The 22,513-nt window shown below is 44.7% G+C and overlaps 1 protein-coding gene across 1 annotated transcript; it reads right to left on the bottom strand.

Annotated features, from left to right (window-relative positions):
• Positions 1–898: 898 nt before the first annotated feature.
• On the bottom strand, positions 899–22,074 carry cds2 (CDP-diacylglycerol synthase (phosphatidate cytidylyltransferase) 2). Its single transcript, XM_064353784.1, has 13 exons — positions 21,844–22,074; positions 16,780–16,907; positions 16,371–16,467; positions 14,236–14,333; positions 12,777–12,916; positions 10,178–10,236; positions 9,589–9,671; positions 9,087–9,174; positions 8,807–8,875; positions 8,386–8,538; positions 7,171–7,290; positions 6,922–7,025; positions 899–6,533 (listed from the first exon to the last, which is right to left on the bottom strand). Exons 1-13 carry the CDS (start codon positions 21,907–21,909, stop codon positions 6,401–6,403), a joined length of 1,338 nt encoding a protein of 445 aa, XP_064209854.1. The 5' UTR covers positions 21,910–22,074; the 3' UTR covers positions 899–6,400.
• Positions 22,075–22,513: the final 439 nt, after the last annotated feature.

The following is a 22,513-nucleotide window of genomic DNA, read 5'->3' as shown; positions in this document are numbered from 1 at the left end:
GTGAGGACTCTCCTCTTTATTATTTTTGTGACTGTTCTTAATTCTGATTAATTTACTCATAACATAGTGTCAATATTGCCTAAAGCTATTTTTTCAGATCTCTCTCTCTCTCAAAGGAGGAAGTGGGTTTGACTTCTCATTCACTCCTACTCAAACGGATGCACAGAAACACCCAGCCCCAGGCTGCAGAAACGGGCGTCTTCGGCGTTAGGAGAAAACGCACTCAGCCCTGAACTTCAGTATGAAATGCAGTATTGCTTCTATTAGCATTCCCGACTTCCATCTGCCTCCACATGTCGAAACATAAATTACAAACGGGTACAACACATGGTTCTGACTACGGTTATGTGACCGCTACAACACCTAGTGTTACCCAACATACTATTGACTTTACCACAGGCTAGTGTTGCATTTTTATTTGTTTTTCAACTAGCCAATTAGCAGGTTTTATTTTCCCCACAAATGTGGTCAGACGAGGCTTGCTGTCCCTTCTGACATCACAATAGCCATGGCTCACTGAGCATGTGGTTACTAGTGTGACAAACTCATAGTCTTGTGTAAAACCTAGATCTCCTGCTCATTTCAGCTACAGTCCAGTGGATGATGCCTATCAAGTTCACTGATGCATATACATATTTTGGAGTGGCAAATTCTCTTGGAATTGTGGGAAACGGTGTCCCCCCTCAAGGGAATGTCTTTTTAAGTGCCTCCATTTTCCATTTTGACAGTAAGCTTCCACAGTCAATCAGAGGCCACAACGTCACACTGTTCTCAAATATCATAACTGCACAAGCAGAAATAAACAGGTTATGATGAGGAAAGAGAAGTTGGCCTGAGTTCAGAGAGGAAGAAAAATAAATTTAAAAAAAAAACAAGAAAGAAAACCCATGTCAGTCAGTTATTCCACTTTCCTTTTTTAATACCATAACACAATTTAAACACAGTGCTTACCACGAGGGAAAGCAAATTTTTACCAATGTTTTCTGAAATGTACAACTTCAAAACTTTCCCAAAAGAAATACAATAAAACACAAAGCAATACAGTATATCTATAATAGTAATTATAATCATAGTAATGACGCTGATGATGATGAAGTAGAAACATTGACATGAGCTCTCAGAGGCAAACAGGTAACAGTTGTGTTCTGAAGATTCCAAGGATTCCACAGAGTAACCCTTTCATTTAGTGCAACACCATGTCAGTGGCAGGAATGCAAGCAGTTCAAACGTCTGACAGAAACTTTTGGTGCCACATATTCACCTTTAATCGTGAAAATAAATAGCACCCCATCCAGACCTATATCTCCCAGGAAGTGACTCTATTTTGAAGGGAAGTTGAACAAGCAGTACTCTGACCAATGGCACAGGTGTGGCCATTATCAGTTTAAAGTAGGCGTGTGCAACCGCCTTCATGAATAAACATGAGTTTCAACTTTGCACCTCACGAAGACCAGACCATGGTCAGAGCATTATGTATGGCAATATTAATAAAATTACATAACGCATGAATTTACACATTAGGCTGTACATTACAGTGTCTACTGCCACGGTATTGCCTATTTATTATTTTTGCCTTTCACCATTAACTAAGCAGCTGAAAGATCATTAAACGCGTGGGTTTCTAAGCAACACGTTTCCATTATTCACCTCAAGCTGGTCCGATTACTCTTATCACTTTTCTAAACGACAATATGTAGTCATTATTGTGGCAAAACGCAATTCACATAAAACACACCTGTTACTGCATCAGCTGATAATCAAAACTAGAGTTCAATACCAAGCTTTGAAGAGAACAAGAAGCCTTAAGAATAATCCATGTACTCAGAAAAGCTCACTTTGAAGTGGACTAGCCAAAAGGATTTTCATCACAACTGAAATTATCTGACTCTTTACTCCCTCTGGTGGTCAACTGTCAGAGTTGCAGCCGATTGTTAAAGAAGTTCTCTACTCATCCTAATCTCGCCACATAGGTCATCTTCCATGTTGCCAGGTGACAGCTTATGTCAAAGTATCCATCTTGCAGCTACCTAGTTGTTTTTTCACACATCACAATAACGCAATTCTAGATCGGTGGGGCTTTTTATGGTCAGAAAAAGCACTTCAACGTTTCCGAAGACACAAAGCACAGAAGAGAAAATCCTGGGCCAAAAACAATCCACCAAACACCACAGCAATATCATAAAATGGCTGTTATTTTTATTGATCTACTCACCATAACATACCTTAAATACCATATGGCTTCTACATTTTTCCTTAAATAAAACATGGAATTATAATTATGATATTATTCAAAAAGCGGTATTAATGAAATGTGCACCTAAGTAGCTGGATCTTAATATGACTTCATAGAACCAAAATAACAGAAATAAAGGTACATTTAATATATATACTGTACAAATCAACTTATATATATAGAACGAATGTAAAAAAAAAAAAAGAAGAGGTTTACACAACTGACGGATGGACAAATGGGACACTCACAAAAGTGAATAGACAGGGCGCAGTGGACGTAAGGACATTGAAGGGGACGCTGTTCTGGAATTAAAAGACCAGCGTGCAATGGGCCCTGTTCTGCACAGGGACCATCCGAATCGTTTCACAACGGCATTGAAAACAGATCAGGAAAGGGCGAGGGGGAGGGGGAGGGGTGCGCCCATTAACAAATTCCACCCGGGGGGTGCGTCCCAGCTCGTGCCAGTGCTCGTGGCTCATATACAGTAGCATCTGCAAGTAACAATCAGGCAGGAAGAGAAATGTTTAAAAGCATTTTACGAACGTAGACAGCACCCCAAGAAACTAAAAAACAAAACAAAAAAAAAAAAAATACATATCTGCACAAAGGTTGCTTGAGCCTCGCCCTGTGAGGAGCCGAATCGGCCATCTTGAGTAGACATTTCTACGAGACTTTGGTACAGTTGTAACCTCAGATTTCATTTGTAATTGGCAGTTTTCAGGACAATCTTACGGACCTCTGTTCTAGATTTAATGGCGTTGGGAAGGTTAAAATGTGGCAGAAGATGAAATAAGAATTTCAATGTTCAAGGTATGAAGGCATCACCTTTAATGCACAATCAACCTGCAGCCGATTGTTAGTACAACAGAAGCAGAGCCACTCTGTATGGAATCTCAAAATGGGGCAAAGCAGTACAAAAATCCGCATCAGTTTTATGGAATTTGTCTTAAAACAGGTTTGCGCACAAGTATAATCTAGCGGGAAAGAGATTCACAATCAATTTTGCCAATCAATAAAACATAGAAGTACATCACATCAGAATCATATTCCACTACTAGTGTAGTGTGGTCCAAGTGTGCACTTGTTGCGATGAAACCAGGGTTGGACTTAAATCAAGCCCTGCCCATCACTCCTGGTTGCAGCATATCAGAATAACCTGCTTTGGCAGTAAACAGCTGATTGGACAGTTATTTGCCAGTCATTTTCAGTATCTCTTTTGTGTGTCATAGGTTCTCAATTCTTTACTGAGAAAAGAGGCCTTTTGAGTCCAAGTCAAGGTCCAATTTACAGTAGGAGCTGAAACAATTCTTGAGCACTACTGACAAGAAACAAACATTGAGCAAATTTAAACAGTGCTTTATACTTTAGTGCTGGACGCAAACCAACAATTTAAGGTGACCATTTTGATCCCACAACAATAAAAAACAAACAAAAAAGAAAATCTCTGAAAACAATCTAAAATTTTATTTTTAATTTAAAACTAATTCATTCATTCTGCAAGTGTGATTATAAATATTTCTCATTACTTGTATCTGAAAGGTTTGATTGTACTATCAAACAGATAGGCATGTGAACTGTAGACTCAAAAATATTGACTGTCCTGACTCCTGACCAAAAAAAAAAGTTGAAGACTTTATTGAGGGGGACTGCTGGGAGGAGCTATGCTGTGACATCTCATGGACCTGGGAGGAGCTATACTATGATGTCACACTGACCTGAGAAGAAGCTATACTGTGATGTCATATAGACCTGGGACGAGCTATGATGTGACATCACACAGACTCTGAAACAGTCTGTGGAGTCTGTGGTCTGTGGCCATTCAAGGAGAGGGGAACAATCATGCAGCAAACTGCATTAGATCTCAAGCACTATGAAGCCAATTTCCTCCTTATCATAAACCAGTGTATAAAAGGGCCTAGCATCTTCATCCCCATAGCCCAGGGGACTCTGGGAAGCGTCAGTACAGAGACCAGCCTGACCCCTCGGGATTCTGGGAAGTGTAGGTAGAGACCAGCCTGACTACTGGGGATTCTGGGAAGTGTAGGCACAGAGACCAACCTGACTATACTGGGGATTCTGGGATGTGTAGGCAAAGAGACCAGCCTGACTACAAGGCAGTGAAAGAAAACTCCAAGTTTCACCAGCACAGGGAAAACAGCGATTACGCTGACGATTGCGGACGTAGCCTTCCAAGCTGTCATGGACGCGTGTAAACAAACTTTTCAAGCAACTTTCCTCCCGAGGACAAACCTCAACAGCAAAACTGAACATGCATCAGTCCACCTGACCTGAACACAAGTTAAATATACGTGATTAATCATTAAAACAAATAATACTTCTTTTTCCCCAGTCACGGCTAGTTTTACAAAATATTGGCAGTGTTTTAATATCAACGGATGAGACCACAGACTTTCTGCACCAGCCAGTCAGACATGCTCATTAGTAGACAGGAGCACTTTAGCACGCTTCTCACATACATGCTTAGAATAACAGAGTAGCCAATATGCTGGAAATCACTGAAACTGACATCTCTAGGAGCACAGTAGTGGCTACAGTTCATCCACACCCCAAAGTTGTATGCCTCAGGGTTAAAGCTCAAATCGCATTCCCATTTCAAGCATTATCCGTAATACTGCAATAAACTGTAGAGAATTTTTAACGTTTAAGGTGTGACATCACAGATATATGATTAGAATGTTCTTAACGGGACATTCTATTGCTGATGTAACAAACACTACTGGTAATTGAAAGCAATGGACTTTTGGAAAAAAAAACATTTTTTTAAAAACTAGTCTTCAAAGGGTTAAAAAAGAGAACTGTTACAGACATATTTTCATGCTCCTGGCAACAAATATCTGCCACCAATGACTTACTTCCTGGATCAGCTTTAGGGTTTAAAAGGACTGTCAAACGCTCTCACTGACAGAGCGAGACCTGACGATGAACTTACAAGCTTATAAACTAACAGCAGATGTGTGTATTGCTCTCTGTGAAAGCTGGACACGTTTTTATAGCACTCTGTTATTTTTCCACCATTACCATCCCGGAAAAAAATATATTCAAGGGTTTTCCAGGACAGCTGAAATGTAATAAACAAACATTCATAATCCCAGTTTACACAAACAAACATTCATAATCCCAGAAATGCCTCAGGGGGGGAATTCCCCACTGGTTAACATCAATTTAACCTGTCTGGAGCCAAATGACTTTGTCTTAGACAAACACTACATGCAAGCCTCTACTTGTCTCTGACATTACACTGCCAGGCTAACAGCAGTGCTAACCCCGGGCTACAATCGCTCTGAACTGGCTGGCACAAAATGAACTCAGTCTGTGGCACAGAACTGTGGCATCAGTCACATGAAATACATTACACTATTATAAGACCCATAAATATATATATATATATATATATATATATATATATATATATATATATATTTGCATGGCAAAGTGATTGGCTTTCACAGATAAGACAGAATATAGATAAATAGACATCTGTAGGTTTAAATAAATGTTCAGCTGACATTTAGCATGATGCAATATTATTCTGCAGCGAACTCCACCAATATACGAACATATGATGCAATAAATGCTGACTGACGAAAGCCACTCTGACTGTGAATTTATAGAGGAGTTACCTTGTGAATGTGTGGTTAACACAGTGCATTAAAATAAGGTCAAATAAAATATGTACCATAAAATATTCACACACGTTTTTTATATATAATGCAGTCTACTGTATGTAAGAGGAAATGTGCAGCTGACCTCATGATCACTCGAGACTGAACGTGTCATCACTGCATTTGTAAATAGACGAGCTAACACAACTAAAACTAAATGACGCAGAACTGTAACACACAAACGTAACCGTAAAGAGATACACAGAAACAGTGGTACACACACACACACGTACACACATGCATACACGCATGCACGCACGCATACACGCACGCACACACACACACACACACGGAACGGAATGATCCAAGGTTTAGCTGTAGTCTGTTCGGTTGCGTTCTTGCTCAGATAAGCACCATTCAATAATCCCACTTCCTCAAAAAGCATCAGACTGCCTGCTGCTACAAGGCTGACCTTCTCCCTCCCCTTCATCCTCCTCCTCCTCCTACTCCTGCTGCTATTCGTCCTCCTCATCCTTAGGCCCGCCTACGCCGCCTCCTCAATGGCCGAGAGCAGCCCTTTCTCCGTGAGGTGTGCCTTTAGGGAGTTAAAGATGTGGAGCTGCTGGTCCAATCGCAGGGCTAGCAGCTGCTGGATCACTTTGCTGGGGTTCGGTCCCCTGTGGGGTGGGGAAACGATCATTTAAAAATCAAAAAATAGTACTTCTCTTGCCTGCCTGACGGACTGCACCTTATTGCACAGAGTACCTATTATATCATCACATTATCTGTGTGGTAAGAACAGAATGACCTCAGCTACCTGCTGTGATGTGTAGTGGCCAAGTGGGAGGTGGGAGTTACACCCATACTATTAAATTAGGAAATTTACATTTGAAATTTGAATTCACTATTGATTACCTGTACGCACACTGTAAATTGTATATTATTGTGTAGATCTCATGTGACACTCGGCAAAACAGATTTCCCCACTGGAAAATCTAAAGCCAGTCTACGTGTATACAGGTGGGCGATGCTGTTGGGGGGGGGGGGCTAGAGCAGGGGGGTCACCTGATAAAGCTGGCGATGTAGACGTTGACAAAGGTGGCCATGAGATACTGGCAGTCGAAGCGGTCCATAATCCCGCCGTGCCCGGGGATGGTGTCCGCAAAGTCCTGAAAAAAAAAAGGCAATAAAATAATGCACTGTGAGAATAGAGCAGCCCCATTAGAACACTCCCTCCCTCCTCAGCCGTCCAATCAGCACGCAGCCTCCTCTGGTCTGAGGCGATTCCAGCCAATCAGAGGGACCCAGGCTCACCTTAATCTTGAAGGCCCTCTTGAAGCCGCTGGCGAAGAAGCCCCCAAAGGGCCCCATGATGGAGGCGAAGCTGGACAGCGCGATGCTGTGGATCTGGAACGGGTACATCCGCACCGTCGTCTGCAGGGACGGGACCGAGCGCTGACCTCAGAACAGTGTGTGCACAGGGGGAGTCTCTGTCTCACACTCATACAACTGACCTCAGATCAGTGGGTGAAGAGGAGTTAGCACCATCATGCAGAGTGGAAAACACTACAGTTTTAAAACTCTGAAACCCCACTGCAGAGTACTGGAGAGGGGACTGACCTTGCAACTCCAGAGTTTGCAAGTTCAAATCCCAGCTGGGGTACAGTCACTGCAACTGAGCATGGCTCCTAAACTGAGCCGCTTCAGTAAAGAAGCGGCTGTATAATTAGGACATTGTGTAAAAATGTGAGCTGGGATTTGGGACATGAACTGTCAGTTACAAGCTCAGTAAGTTGCTCTGGACAAGAGGGCCTGCTTAGCTCATAAGCAGAACTAAAGCAAACAATGCAACAGGTGCAGATGCAAATCTAGCCAACCGGACACTGAGGGGCACAGGAAGAGCGAAAAACAAATTAGACAGACAAACAGAGACAGCTGAACATACAGGCAGACAGACAAACAGAAAGACAGAAACAGACAGACAGATACAGAGAGACAAACAGATACAGATAGGCAGACAGACAGATGGGGGTTGGACAGACAAACAGAAAGACAGAGACAGACTGGCAGGCACAGACAGACAAACAGATATAGATAGGCAGACAGGCAGACAGACACTGACAGAAATAGAAAGCAAGACATAGACAGATAGGCAGGGAGACAGACAGACAGACAGGCTGACAGACACAGAGACAGACAGATGGGTGTTTGAGAGGCAGACAGACAGACAGACAGGCTGACAGATACAGAGACAGACAGATGTGTGTTTGAGAGGCAGGCAGGCAGGCAGTACAAGACAGAAGATGCGACAGAGGGCCTGCTAGATAGCAGAACAGCAACAATGTGGTGAGATGTCAGCACGCACAGACAGGACAGACAAGACAGACAGACAACAGACAGGCTGACACATACAGAGACAGACAAGGGGTGAAGAGGCAGACAGACAGACAGGTACAGAGAGACAAACAGACAGATGGGTGTTTGAGAGGCAGACAGACAGACAGACAGACGGAGGGGCGTGGTCCGTACCCAGCCGGTGAGGGACTCCAGCACAGAGGGCAGGACGTACTCCTGAAGCTGAAAGAGCTCAGACGGCTCGCAGTCCACAGTGAACCTGTTGGAGTCGTTGTTGAACTCGACCGGACAGACAAAGTACCGGTACCCGCTCATCACGTAGGACAGCTGGGGGGGGGAGAGAACATTGGTACTGCTGGACCTCACAATTTTGAGACATGACTGTAAACTTGTAAAATAAAGAGTAAGGCCTCATTCACAGATGACACACTCCAAAGAAAGTGCACTGCTTTCTACGGTTCCATGCGCAAAAACATGTCTGTGTCATTATTTTTAATAACGAAATAGCATGTTGTGTGTGTGTGTGTGTGTGTGTGTGTGTGTGTGTGTGTGCGCTGCTGAGGTGGCGTGTGTACACGTCAGCGGTATTAATTACCAGGATTCCAAACACAATGGTGGCAAAAAACCCTCCAATAAATCCTTCCCAGGTCTTCTTAGGGGACAGCTGCAGGTGACATCACAAAAAAAAGCCTGTCACCACTTCAAAACTAATAAGACAAAAGCTATAACCAAGGCTTTCATTTTTCTGTAAATATGTAAATATAGAGCATGCAGAACTTTAATCCAGAACTCTAGCCAGTAAAATAAACGAAAAACAATTTGTTTGCAGTTTCTCTTTTAAATAAAATGGCGCTTGGACAAGCGAACGGTCGAACCTTGATGAGGGGGGTGCGGCCGAAGAAGAAGCCAAACATGTAGGCCATGATGTCGTTGCAGATGACGCAGGAGATGGGCACGATGAACCTGGGGGGGGGGGGGGATCAGAGAGGGAGGCCGTCAGCTTCAGCTGCCGAGGACGAGCGGAAGCGCGGGGGGGGGGGGGCAGATTACTCCCCCCAGGGGGCACGCCGATGAGGAGTCGCTCCTCACTTAAAATGACACCAAAACCCTCCAGTCCACTGAACTTCCAGGAATGTGCATTTCTTAATAAACCAATCAGAGCCATGCTAGCAGAGCGGTAAGCCAGTGATGTCACCTGAATCATGAGCTTGTGTAGCTGTGGCTAAACGGTACCACTCGCCAATTAACCCTGGCTAAAATTTGAGAGAACCAATCATATTGCAGGAAACCGGACTCCTGGTGAGGACTTGTTTCTCGTACGTTTCTGCGGGAGTGAAAGAGACAGACGGACAGACGGACAGACGGACCGTGTCTTACCAGATCATTCCTTCAAAGAGGTTGTGGATGATGAGGTGGGACTGAGTCACCACTATCAGGAGAGTGACATGGGTCCAGCCGAACTGAGAGAGAGAGAGAGAAAGAGGAGGAAGAGAAAGGGAGAGATGGAGGGAGAGAAGGGGGGAGTCAGAGAGGGGGAGAGTGAGTGAGGGGCAGAGAAAGAGGAGGGAAGAGAGAGAGAGAGGCAGGGGGGGAAGGAGGGCGGGAGGGAGGGAGGGGAGAGAGCTTTGTCCATTAAAAAATGGCATTTTCCAACAGAATCTAAATCCTCTGGACAACAGTACAACATATTTTAATGAAAGCTTCACGAAAACATGAATACAGTGGGGGGGGGAGGGGGTGACACCGACATCAACAGATGACACAGAAGTGGTGTCTGGCTTCCTAAAAGGTTTTAGCAGCGAATGTGTGGTTCACAGTTAATGACCAATCAGTGCCCACAGTCTCCCAGTTCCAGTGTTTACACCGCACTGCGGTCCTATGGGCCAGACAGACCGGCCCCAGTATGGGGGGTGGAGGGGGGGGGGGGCAGTAATACAGCAGAGGGGGGCGGAGCCTCCACACTCACCATGTAGAACTGCAGGCGGTAGTGCTTCTTCACCAGGCTCAGCACGAACATGCAGAACCCTGGGCGGTACCACGTAGAACCCGCAATTAACCCGTGTGGAACCCACGCAGAACCCGCAAGGAACAGGAAGAGCATGGAAACACAAACACAAAGAACAACACTCAGGGAATGAGGAAGTCATAATAATGATACTTCTAATCATACTAATAACAACAATACTAATACTACTACTAATAATACTAAAAAGACGCTTCTTTAATTTTGTATGTTTCTGGGGGTTTGCACAGAAAAAAAAAAGCTTCACTGCTTCATCGCTACAAAAATTCACCTTCGGAACACACAATAAGAGCTTTGCTTCAGCGTAGTTCGAACTGGTTAATAATAAATAATAAAATGGGAGATGTGTTCAGGTGCTGATCCCTTAGGGCTTATCGTATTGTCTTCCCTGTCTCTGGTCATTGGTACGGTCGGCCCTGTGATGTGTTAAGGCAGGAAACACCGCCATCTTTCATCTTCAAAGCCTGGGGGGGGGGGTGGCGGTACGTTAAAGGATAAAGCGAAGAGAAAAATGAGCAAAGAACAGGAGGAGGAGGAGGAGGGAGAGAGAGAGAGAAAGAGAGAGAGAGAGAGGGAGAGAGAAGCGCGCGAGCAGAGAGCAGAGCTATCTTTCCAGGCGGGTTTGGTAATTACTTAGCAGCTGTAGGACACACCTCGAGCTGCAACACTTCACCTCCTTATTAAAAACATATTTCATCCCAAATCTTATTGAACACCATCGTATGTCAAAAGCCTGGCAGTGTGGGGGCGGGACAGTCCTGGGGGAGGCGGGGGGTTTTAATCACCCAACAACACATTAACTACAATCTGCCAGAGGAAAGCATGTCTGTTTCCACAAAATTCAACCCAAACCACTCGTGGTAAAACATATTATTATCAGCACAAAAACACACCATAACCTAGCTTTGGCTCACAAAAATTTGCATACTGACCACAATTTCTTCTATATATGAGTATTTTGTAGTAGGCCAGGGCCAGATGCATATCAGAACTAGTTCAGCTACTTTCGATACTAGTAACATGAGAATTTTCCATGAAACCAGTTATGTAACCAAACCATACTATCATGCAGAAGCAGAACTCTGTTCTCTAGAGTATTTTCAATATGCATTTGACCCAGATTTAACATGGCACATGGGAAAGCATACTATTGTCACTCTTAAGTAATTGGGGCTTACAGAACCTAGCCAAAGCTTGCCCTTGGAGAAGGATCTAGATGCACACGGTACGCAGCTGTACATGCAGAGGTACGCAGCTGAACGTGCAGAGGTACGCAGCTGTACATGCAGAGGTACGCAGCTGAACGTGCAGAGGTACGCAGCTGTACATGCAGAGGTACGCAGCTGTACATGCAGAGGTACGCAGCTGAACGTGCAGAGGTACGCAGCTGTACATGCAGAGGTACGCAGCTGTACGTGCAGCATCACGGGGACGCCTCGTTCATGCAAGGTAATCGCGCTGACAGTGCGAGGTACGAGCTGTAACTGCAGCAAGCTACATCAGTGTGGAATTAGCATTCAGGCAGCAGCTGTCTCGTAGCAGCTGTACGTGCAGAGGCGAAGGCCGACGTGTGGTGAGAGGTTCACCACATCCCGCTCAGAGAAGGCCCAGATCCGGCAGCTTCTTCGCCGCGCGGATTCCCACGCACGACACCCCCGGCAGCCAATCACCGCGCGAACGTCCCTCGCTTCAAACGACGCCAAATAGGGCGAAAGCTCGCGCCTGAAAGTGGCGCCTTTTCAAGCTCTGCGGTAAGCTGTAACGCTGCAGCCACAGTCCTACAATCAGTGTGGAAAATTAGCATTTTCCACAGCAAAGCCACCTTTGTGCATTAAAACCGTATGATTCTTAGACAAAAAGGCTCCTGGTTTATATAAGGCTAATGCGGGTTTTCCAAAGTTATTCTTCAGTGATGGTTTTGAACAGGACAGCCTGCTAGCGACTACGAAAAAAAAAACAACCATATATGGTAATTAAATTCAGCCAGAACTCAAAGCAAAAAGCCAGTTCTGATCTGGTTTTGACCCACTGACGAAAAATAGCATAAATATACAGTTAGACTTGCCTTGTCCTCAGTGATCTTATGTACCACATCTGGAGTAGAGAATGGGGACTGAAAAAAGGAATAGGAAATCCAGAGTCTCTGTACTGAGAGACTGAACTGGTAGCCCAACCTTAGGGTGTGGTCTCATCAGAAAGGTACAGATCTGTACACTAGTGTATGCAATACACACTGGTACACAAGGTACAGGCTGGTACACTAGGGTAGTGTAGGGTAGGTACCTCTTGTAGGATCTCACCTATGAGGCAAAGGCTGGTACACTGGGGGAGGTAACACCTGTATGCTCACATATGTAGGTTAGGTACCACCTGTAGGGTCTCACCTGTGAGGTACAGGCCTGTACACTACGGTAAGTAGCACCTGTATGGTCACACCTGCAGGTGCCACCCGTAGGGTCTCACCTGTGAGGTACAGGCCCGTACACTACGGTAAGTAGCACCTGTATGGTCACACCTGCAGGTGCCACCCGTAGGGTCTCACCTGTGAGGTACAGGGCGAAGGAGATGAAGCGATGGTATTTGCTGAGAATGCGCAGCGGCTCCTCCCTCTGCACCAGAGTGAAGAAGTAATCGGTGACCGTCTCTCCGTAGAAGAAGTAGTTCACACACAGCAGGAAGTACCTGCAGGGGAGGGGGAGGGTGAGGGGGAGGGGCAGAGCACAACTCGGTCGCCATGGAAATCCAGCCAGCTCAGCTATCACACCTACTGACGTTGCGCAAACCGCAAAATCTAGTGGAAAGGTTGTGCTCACGATGTGAGCAGTCACTTAAAAGACCCCGGACACAAAATTCGGCCACATTTTAACGACTCAAAAATGTGAACGGGGAAGCAGCTTACACAACAGATCACACTAGATTTTATGGTAACGTTATAAATTACAACATCAGCAAAACACTACATTTACTGCAATATACATTACCAACAGCAAGACAGCACTATGTAAATTAACACTACCTATAGGCATCTTACTGATCTACTTGTCTAACAAACTACCGTATTACCAAATCAGACCAACCTCAGGAAGTCTGTAATGAAATACAATACAAAATGGCTCATGATTAACAAGTCAAAATAAGCGCAGTTAGTTAGCACACTGTAATGCACACACCCATATCGGACAAACAACACAAGGTAAATATGCAAATGGACTACAGTGTCTGCATGTTTGCAGTCTTGGAGGGCTGCAGTGGCTGTAGGTTTAACTCCAGTCCTGGAGGGCCGCAGGGACTGCATGTTTAACTCCAGTCCTGGAGGGCCGCAGTGCCTGCAGGTTTAACTCCAGTCCTGGAGGGCTACAGTGCCTGCAGGTTTAATTCCAGTCCTGGAGGGCTGCAGTGCCTGCAGGTTTAACTCCAGTCCTGGAGGGCTACAGTGCCTGCAGGTTTAACTCCAGTCCTGGAGGGCTACAGTGCCTGCAGGTTTAACTCCAGTCCTGGAGGGCTACAGTGCCTGCAGGTTTAATTGCAGTCCTGGAGGGCCGCAGTGTCTGCATGTTTAACTCCAGTCCTGGAGGGCTACAGTGCCTGCAGGTTTAACTCCAGTCCTGGAGGGCTGCAGTGGCTGCAGGTTTAACTCCAGTCCTGGAGGGCCGCAGGGACTGCAGGTTTAACTCCAGTCCTGGAGGGCCGCAGGGACTGCAGGTTTAACTCCAGTCCTGGAGGGCCACAGTGTCTCCATGTTTAAATCGGTTACCGGAGCATGGAGGAGACAATGTGGTAGTGGAGGAAAGGAGGATATATTTTTCGAGTATTGGGACGCACGCATTGATGGAAAAGACTACATTCCCTGGCTGATGGCAGTGGACAACGCAAAGCTCATTAAACGCAACGCTCAATGGGCTCTGTGGAGCAGGTCCATTAGAGATCAAACGACATAAACACACAGGAGGGAAGGACCAGAGGGTGCCACTCAGGCCGTTTCCACGGCGACGGGCTCTCACCAGCTCAGCGTTCTGAACCAGGGCAGGTGGTAGGAGTGGTAGACGCTGTAGCCGATGGTGATGATCTCCTGGAAGCATTTGATCTGCACACACAGCACCTGGGGAGGAGGGAGAGAGTCTGTCACGCACGCATGCACACACACACACACACGTGCACATACACACAAACACACACAAAAGCACACACAAACCCACACCACTAGACCCTACCTACCAACAGTAAACTGCCTCAGCTAATCAGGTCACCAGTGAAGGACTCCGCCTATGAAAATATCTAAAATTTCTGTTTTGTTTAATGAACAATAGTACTGTCAGTTGGAGGGACAATTTTAAGGCGCTTATACAAGCAGATTAGACCAGTGTTGGTGCTGGAATTCTGGGTAAAGGGTGCTTCTATAAGCAGAGAAGACCAGTGTTGGTGCTGGAATTATGGGTAAAGGGCACTTCCATAAGCAGAGAAGACCAGTGTTGGTGTTGGAATTATGGGTAAAAGGGGCTTCTATAAGCAGACGATTCCAGGTCAGTACACCACTGCGAGGGGAACACTATCAACACAAAGACATGAAGTAGGCCACGTCATCAAATCCATCACCGACTACGTCGCTATGAAGCCTTAAAGGACGCGCTGACCTCAGAACGCAGACCTGGCGCTCGAACGACACCGCGTGACCTTTCTCTCGCAGGAATCAAGATTCGATTCAGCATCGTTACTCGACACAGGCTAAGTGAATTTCTTTCAAAAAAAAACCAAAAAACAAAAGAGAAACAATCCAACACACATTGAGGCACATTTAGCCCTGAATGGTGCAATTCAGTCCGTTCTACTCTTAACTCAATAACGGACATCGCAAATTCACTTAGGGAACACAATGAGAAATAATGTCAGGAATGGGGCTTTGCTGTAACGCGATTAACGAAAGTAGAATGCGCCTTGCGTGCCGCTCAGACTGAATGCAAAACTGAACGCAACGCAGCCGGGGCTGTGATTGCTCCCCTTGTTTTTCCTGATTAATCAGAAAATACTGGTTTTCAGACTGAAGTAGAGGGTCTGGGTGCGTCATGAACACTCCGACAGTTGATAAGGAGGGAGCAAAACATTCAGCAATAAAGCCACTTATAAATGATTTAATTTGGGAGAAATGCACTCAAGGCTTAAAACATGCCTCTAGTCTGCCTCCTACCATCATCTCCTGATTCTTTCTCATTTTCCTCTGGACTGTGGAAAGATGGACAAAACAAAATGGTGTATATATTTTTTTGTTTGTTTTTTTTCTTTGCAAAGCTGGCTTTTAATTATGGATTTTTATGACCCTCAAAAGTCACAGTACAAATTCTAGATGAAGCATACCCCAGGGTTCAGCCCCAAAGCCTGTCCTAACCTCCCATACATAACAGCGTTCCACCTCATCAAACAGCCTTATCCTTGTTTCAGGATGAAAGACAGCTGTTGATCTGCAGTAGCCCAGAGGCCTCCAGAACAGCACAAATCAGCACGGTGCTGTCATGTACTGAGCTGTGAGGTGAATGGCAGTGAGTTGCATCAGATACCATCGCCTTCAGTCCTCTGCTTTGGGGTGCGGCGAACCTTAAACCGTGGCTAGCTTAAACCATCAGTATCAATGGCCAAATGCTTTAATGCAGTGTTTTTTTTTTGCTGAACAAGGACATTTTTAAAAAGTAATAAAACCAAAAAGAAAGCCTAGGAGCGTCATTTTCCGTGGGTAAAACAAAATTCATGATACCGGTCAACAATGAGGATGATATGAAATAAGCATCACACAAAAGTGACATTTTAACATGACTGCCTCCAGAACAACTTCTCACTCACTTAGCGAGCTGTTCGGCCTGTCACGAAACACAAAGGGAAAAAAACGCTCGGAAAACAAAAACAGACAGCTTGCCATATGGCCATTAGACGTTCACACATTACGAGCCTCTGCCCACGCCCTCCCTCCATTCAGAAGAGAGCGAGAGAGAGAGGGAAGGGGAGACAGACAGAAAGATGTGAGGAGGAGAGAGAAAAGGAGAGTGTGAACAAGGATGAGAAAGGGAGAGAGGGAGAGGGAGAGAGAGTAGGAGGAAGTGGAGAGGTAGAGGGAGAGAGAGAGATGTGGGGACGCTATGGAAAAACTCACGATCATCATGAGCACCATGGGGCCCAGGTAGATAATGATGAAGAAGAAGGAGATCATAGCCAGAGTGAGGATTCCTCGCACCCACCAGTTCCTCCATCTGAAGAGAACACATGCCGTATTAGTCTAATAACCACACACACACAGCATTACTGGGAGAGAACCTCCACACTACAGGTAAAGTCTCACAGAAATATACACACACACACACACACACACATCATGGGAGAGGACCTCCAAGCTGCAGGTAAAATCTAATAATGCACACTGCTCAAACATACATAAGGATTTTAAGTTCAGACAATGTGCAGACCAATGTACACATTATTTTACTTCCCAAACAGATATTTTTAAAAAGTGCAAAAATCTGGCTCTGAGAAAATCTGCAGCCATATGTAAAGGCAGAGGTTACCGTGACGACAGCCCGGACAGGGCTTTGTTCAGGACCACCGGGGTGTCGTCGGCCGGGGCGGGAACCTCCGGCTTGGCCTCGTTGTCCGAGGCGGCGTCGCCATCGGCCCGCGTCTCCCCCTCCGAGCCCTGGAAGAGAGACAGGAAGTGAGCCGCCACCCTTCTGGAGAACCGGCGAGGGCGCATGGAACCCGGGCCTGCAGACGCACGCGGAGTGTTCCCGGCTCCAGGCTCCGGAACGCGAGTGGAATGGAATCCGCCTGACAGCCAGCCTAGTGTTCCATAGGCCCCACCCCTGGAGGACAAGAACAAGCAGTGTGTTTTTTTATGGACAGGGCCACTTAGGCGGGTAAAAATGACCCGATTGTAGGCAGAGGACGGGCTGGCAAACAGCTCCGTGATGTTCTGCAGCCCGACCACAGAAGGAACGAGGAAAAGCTCCCCATGTCTCCGTGTGACAGGAGTTACACAAGCGGCCAATCCGCACATCACAGTAAGTCAGAGCAACACATTTACCTAAACTATTTAATTCTAGCCAAATGCATTTACTGTGCCGTGCTAAAATAAACTTTTCTATGCACGGAAAAACACTCTCATGGCTACACATGGGCGGCAGTGTAGTATAATAGGCAAGGAGTTGGTCTTGTAACCTAAAGGTTGCAGGTTCGATTCCTCAGCAGCACACTGAATTGTACCCTTCAGCAAGGTACTTAACCTGCATTGTTCCAGTATATATCCAGCTGTATAAGTGGATACAATGTAAATGCCATGTAAAAGTTGTGTAAGTCGCTCTAGATAAGAGCGTCTGCTAAATGCTTGTAATATAAGGTACTGTAATGTACCTATAGGATTTAAGATTTTAAAAAAATGAATAAATATAACACCACTGAATTTGAAAAGTACTGATATGTTGTGAGCTGGTCCTGATAAGGAATGAATGACTGAAGGACTTTCATTAGCTAGGGTAAAGCTACACGTATATGTCCATAAAGTGCATTAATAATGGCTGACTTCCACAGCCCTCCCAACCAAGGTGGCCTCATCACGACCACAGCCTTCTGAAACTCCCAGACGGTTTACTGTATACTGAACTAGGAATGTATACTTGGCTTTCCCCTGAGTTGTGGGCAGATGACATCATGAATGATTAATTCATTCCCAACACATTGTTTTTTGTGTGTGTGTGTGTGTGTGTGTGTGTGTTAAGTTAAGCATTTTATTTATAAACCATATGGCATTGATGGGCTGTGTGTTCTATGTATTTTAACTATGAAAATTTTCAAAATTATTTTAAATAACAAATATGTAAATAACAAATATATTGTGTGTGTGTGTGTGTACAGTTTTAGCCTGTTGCTGTATTGCGAGAGTTACAGAATTCTGGCAGTCAGGTGACCCTGTTCTCCGTGGCAACAGCCCGCAGTGTTTGTCATGAAGCCTCGAATGCCAGCTGCACTGTGCTAAGCTGCGAACACGCCACTGCCCCGCCCCCGCCCCTCCCCTTCTCTCTCTACGACAGGACTAGCACTCACAAAAACAGCAGAAAAACCTCATACTAAATATATATTTTTAAACAATTTTACAGACTAATTCCACTATTTCTGAAGAATTGTGCTAATATTAAACCTTAAAATACTCAGACTTACAAACACGCAGCCAAAGTCTTGTCTTTTCTCTTGCGTTCTCCCTACCTCTCTCTACCACACACACACACACACACACAATCCAGCTGATGGAACTCGTCGGCCAAGACACTAAGGTCGCCATGGTAACTACATCCTGTCATTCAGGATGCGGGGACTAAAAATAAACAAACCAAAAAAAAAAACAAGATGCTCCTGGAATTGAGAGGAAACCCCAGCACACTTCCTGCAGAGGGAGAATATAACAGGAAGAGTGGCACCATGTTTTAACGCTCTATATATGACTGCTCAGTGGCATTTGCATTTATAATTTGCTGCGAGACACTACTATCTTTATGGGAGGAAATTTATCCCCGTCCCACACGTACAAACAGGCACAATTTGCACATTCATATTTCTATTGATTTTCACTTCCAATTTTCCATCTGTAATGCAGAAAACAAAATTCTTCTGAAAAGCACAGTTAGACACCCAGCTCACCCTGACAGCGAAATAGAGGGCAATTAGTGTGCCACACATCACATGGGCTAATCATTAACCACAGAGGAAAAAACCAGTACTGCCACACAGCAGAACACAGGGGAGCCTTCCTGAATCCAAGGCACTAAAGAATTACCGAGGAAGCAGAATTCAACAGACAAAACCAATGCACTGCACTTAGCTAAAGGACTTGTTCACTTCAGAGACATTAATGCATGCCATTTCCAGGTGCTGTGGTTAAGACAGATTGCCTGGGGCGATATGCTCTCAAATTTGCTAGGCAAAAAAATAAAAATGAAAATGCAAATAAGCTGTGAATTGACCGAGAGAGACTTTGGCTGATGTTCAGTCAAGGACTGCTGTAATACAGGAGCACACAGGAGACAGGACCCAGAATTTGATTATCCTCTACGTGATGCAAACATCTTTGGTTAGCTCACAGGCTCAGTCTTCCTCAGAAGCAGATGCTCAAACTGGGCACAGATCTTCCGCTACAGGCTGCATTTCATACCTTTTCCTTTCTTTGACGGTTGTACGTTGTGCGGGTGGGCCTGCTACGAACGGAGCCAGCGCACAAGCTTAAATTAGCCAGCAGCTATACCGCCCCGTGGCCCTGAAGCACCCGCAAACTGGGTCTGGATTCTGGTTGGGGCCTGGATGGGAAAGCAGGTCACTGCTGGAAGTGTGCTGCACGTGGTCCAAAAAGATTTTAATAACAGCATTTAAATATTCTCATGACTTAATGCGACACATTCATTGTTTTTTTTTTTTAATGCACAACTAATCCGGAACATAGGCCATAGCATGTGTAACTGAATTGCTTATAAGTATGGTACATGCGATTATTAAAGTTCAAAACTCCTTTCTAATTTCTGAGTATGTTAAACATTGATATACTCTTCCCTCAGTCACACAGAAACCTGTTCGCTGTGCAGTGATGAAGAACCTTTCAGATGAAATGGTCTCTTCTTTAAAGTCCTGTCCAGATTACCCATCCACAAAGGGCTGATACCACTGTCTGCAGTTTACCTGCCAAAAGGAAATCCTTGCCTCTCTACCACACTTCTTTGTGCCAAATGCTTTTTCGCGGTAAGATGGTTGTTCAGGAGGTTTAACGGCTCTTCCTAAAGTGCTTTGTGGTTGTTGAAAGGAATGCGTTAAAATAATGAAAATAATTATCATTATTAACGTCTTAGCTGCCATATTTCCAAAAGTACATAAAGAGAAAGGCACCACAAGAAATCCAAGACGAGGACACAAATTGAATGTAATGCATAAAACACTTCCTGAATATACAAATGTTATTTTACCAGCGAGCCTTCAATTTGATGAGATCGAACATAAACAACACATTTACAGGCTTGATAGGACACTGCACCCTACACTGGGGGTCCCTCTTCACCTCTGACCTCCACCTGGACCCAGTATGGCCTGTTCTGCTCCTTCCACTGCCTGATGCACAAAACACAGCTCTCGGAAATAAAACAAACCAAAGATTCTTTAGACACACCAGATACTCACCTCCTGCATTCCTTTCATCCTATTTGATTCTTAACTACAAGAAGTCCCAGGTTGATAAGAGATAACAGCATGTGTTCAGAAGTGTTTGGTGAATTGGCAATTGGTATTTACAAACCTCCTACAAACAATGGCTGTTGGTATTTCAGGATTTAAATTTGGGTGTCTTCTTGCTCCGATCATGCGTGGGTGCACAGCTGATCTACACTGCATACCCCTCCTCATGCTCATCCTAAAAACACTTTTTTCAAAGCTAAAGAACACTTAGTCTTCTTGACAGTGTTTAACACAGACTATAAATTATTTTTTTAATCCAGCTTTTATAACTGAGTCAGGTGGGGGAATTGATAACTTAAGGCCCCAGAAGACACTGACTTTTTCGTGAAAAGGGAGTTGAAAAGATAAGATGTTCAGTCCACATTTAAGTGGAATATAGGAGAACATTATTTCGGGTTTGCTGCCAAGCTCGTCATTCCAACTGAAAATCAATTAAGCTCAATCAAGAGTCTTCTGTACTCTGAATTCAAAGTAAGACAGCTCCATAAGTTAGATCATAGCCTATTCTGCAGCTCGTACACTACAACTACATTCACTATTACCTGTGTTTGTTTCTACATTCCCCATTGTTCACGGCCATGTTAATCAGTAGCTACTTTCCATAAATCGATTTATTTGATGACAGCTATTCAGTTAATGTTTGTCTACCTTGTTAGCTAGCTGTAGCTGTTCACCGGCAACACGGTAGTCTAAACCGTATATATGTCTATGGTCTAAACGCCAGAAAAATCCCAATGGGAAATGCGCCACCGGAGGCATGACAACTCACAAGCCGATGCAATGTTTAATTTAGCCAGCTACATCACTCGAGTTCATATAGAAAACCCCAGCACTTGAATGCAGTGTGCAACGCTTGCACATCAACGTCACTGAAAACAGTGAATGGCCAATCTACAGATAAAAGTCAGCAAGCTAGCTAGATAAGGCAAGGAATAGCTGACATTAGCAAGCAGTTAACTACCTAGCTAGCTAAGGGTAACATTATATTGTAGAGTCGGCTTTCTAAGTGGAACGTAGCTATCTAGTCGCCTACTACATTGTTAGTCTAGTCATAAAGCCTAGGTTTAACATAGTCGTAACGTAGCAAACGTTAGCCACTTAAGTATAACGTTAGCTAGCTAGCTTGCTAGTCGTTAGCTTTTAAAACGGTGGCTAGTGCTAGTTAGCCGTCTTCTAGTTGGTAATGTTGCTAACAGGCTAGGTATCAATAACAGAATATAGCTAAGGAGAGAAAGCCACGAGAAGTTAACCTAACGTTGGGTAATTTCATTCAGCCTTAATAACTCGCTACCTGATGGTGGCTAATCGACTAGCTAGACATTTTAAAAAGCTCATTTTGAATTGGAAATAAAACATTCTGAAATAACCTTGTCATCTGCTGACTGTTGTTGCAAGTCGTTCTCTGCTGCGCCGCGGTGCCGAAGCTCTGTCATGATTATGGGGATCAACCGTTTCCTCGGTCGCTGTAGCGGAGTTCTGTTATTTTAAAAATTGTTATCACTATTAGCTAATGCGGATATTAACTACAGTGTGTAGCTTGCCCGCTAGTTGGCTATTTTGGTCGTCACGCAGTACGACGATCAATCCGACCCTGGAGAGTGTACCTCACATCCGCGCTGCTGTAACCCTTCATCCGCCGTTTGTCAAACTGCTTCTCCACAGAGAGATCGTCAAAGAGAAAGATGCTCCACTTCCACCCTCCAGTTCTGAAAGAGTTAACTCCCACATCTCGGAGGGTAGCTCCGTACATAACAGAGCAGTGAACGGAGCTTCTAATAATTTATCCCAGGACCAGGTTTGATGGTTGGTCAACCGGTGGTTGATGGCCAAAAATTGTCCTCTTCCTATTCATTAAACAGTTTACCATTAGGCAGTAGATTAATGTGATAAGCAATGTAAACTGGTCGATTTAGAACATGTAAGTATCTAGCAAAACAAATGTTAAAAGTTTGTTTCTTAGTAGACATGCCCAACAGTTTTGGCTAAGCAATGGAAAGCCATGTTTGAATGGAACAACCTGCTCAAGAGCTTCTATCA

The sequence above is a fragment of the Anguilla rostrata genome, chromosome 10, assembly GCF_018555375.3.
Source record: "Anguilla rostrata isolate EN2019 chromosome 10, ASM1855537v3, whole genome shotgun sequence".
NCBI lineage: Eukaryota > Metazoa > Chordata > Actinopteri > Anguilliformes > Anguillidae > Anguilla > Anguilla rostrata.
Note: the sequence above shows the minus strand (reverse complement) of the source record. Positions and strands in the feature narration are given on the sequence as shown.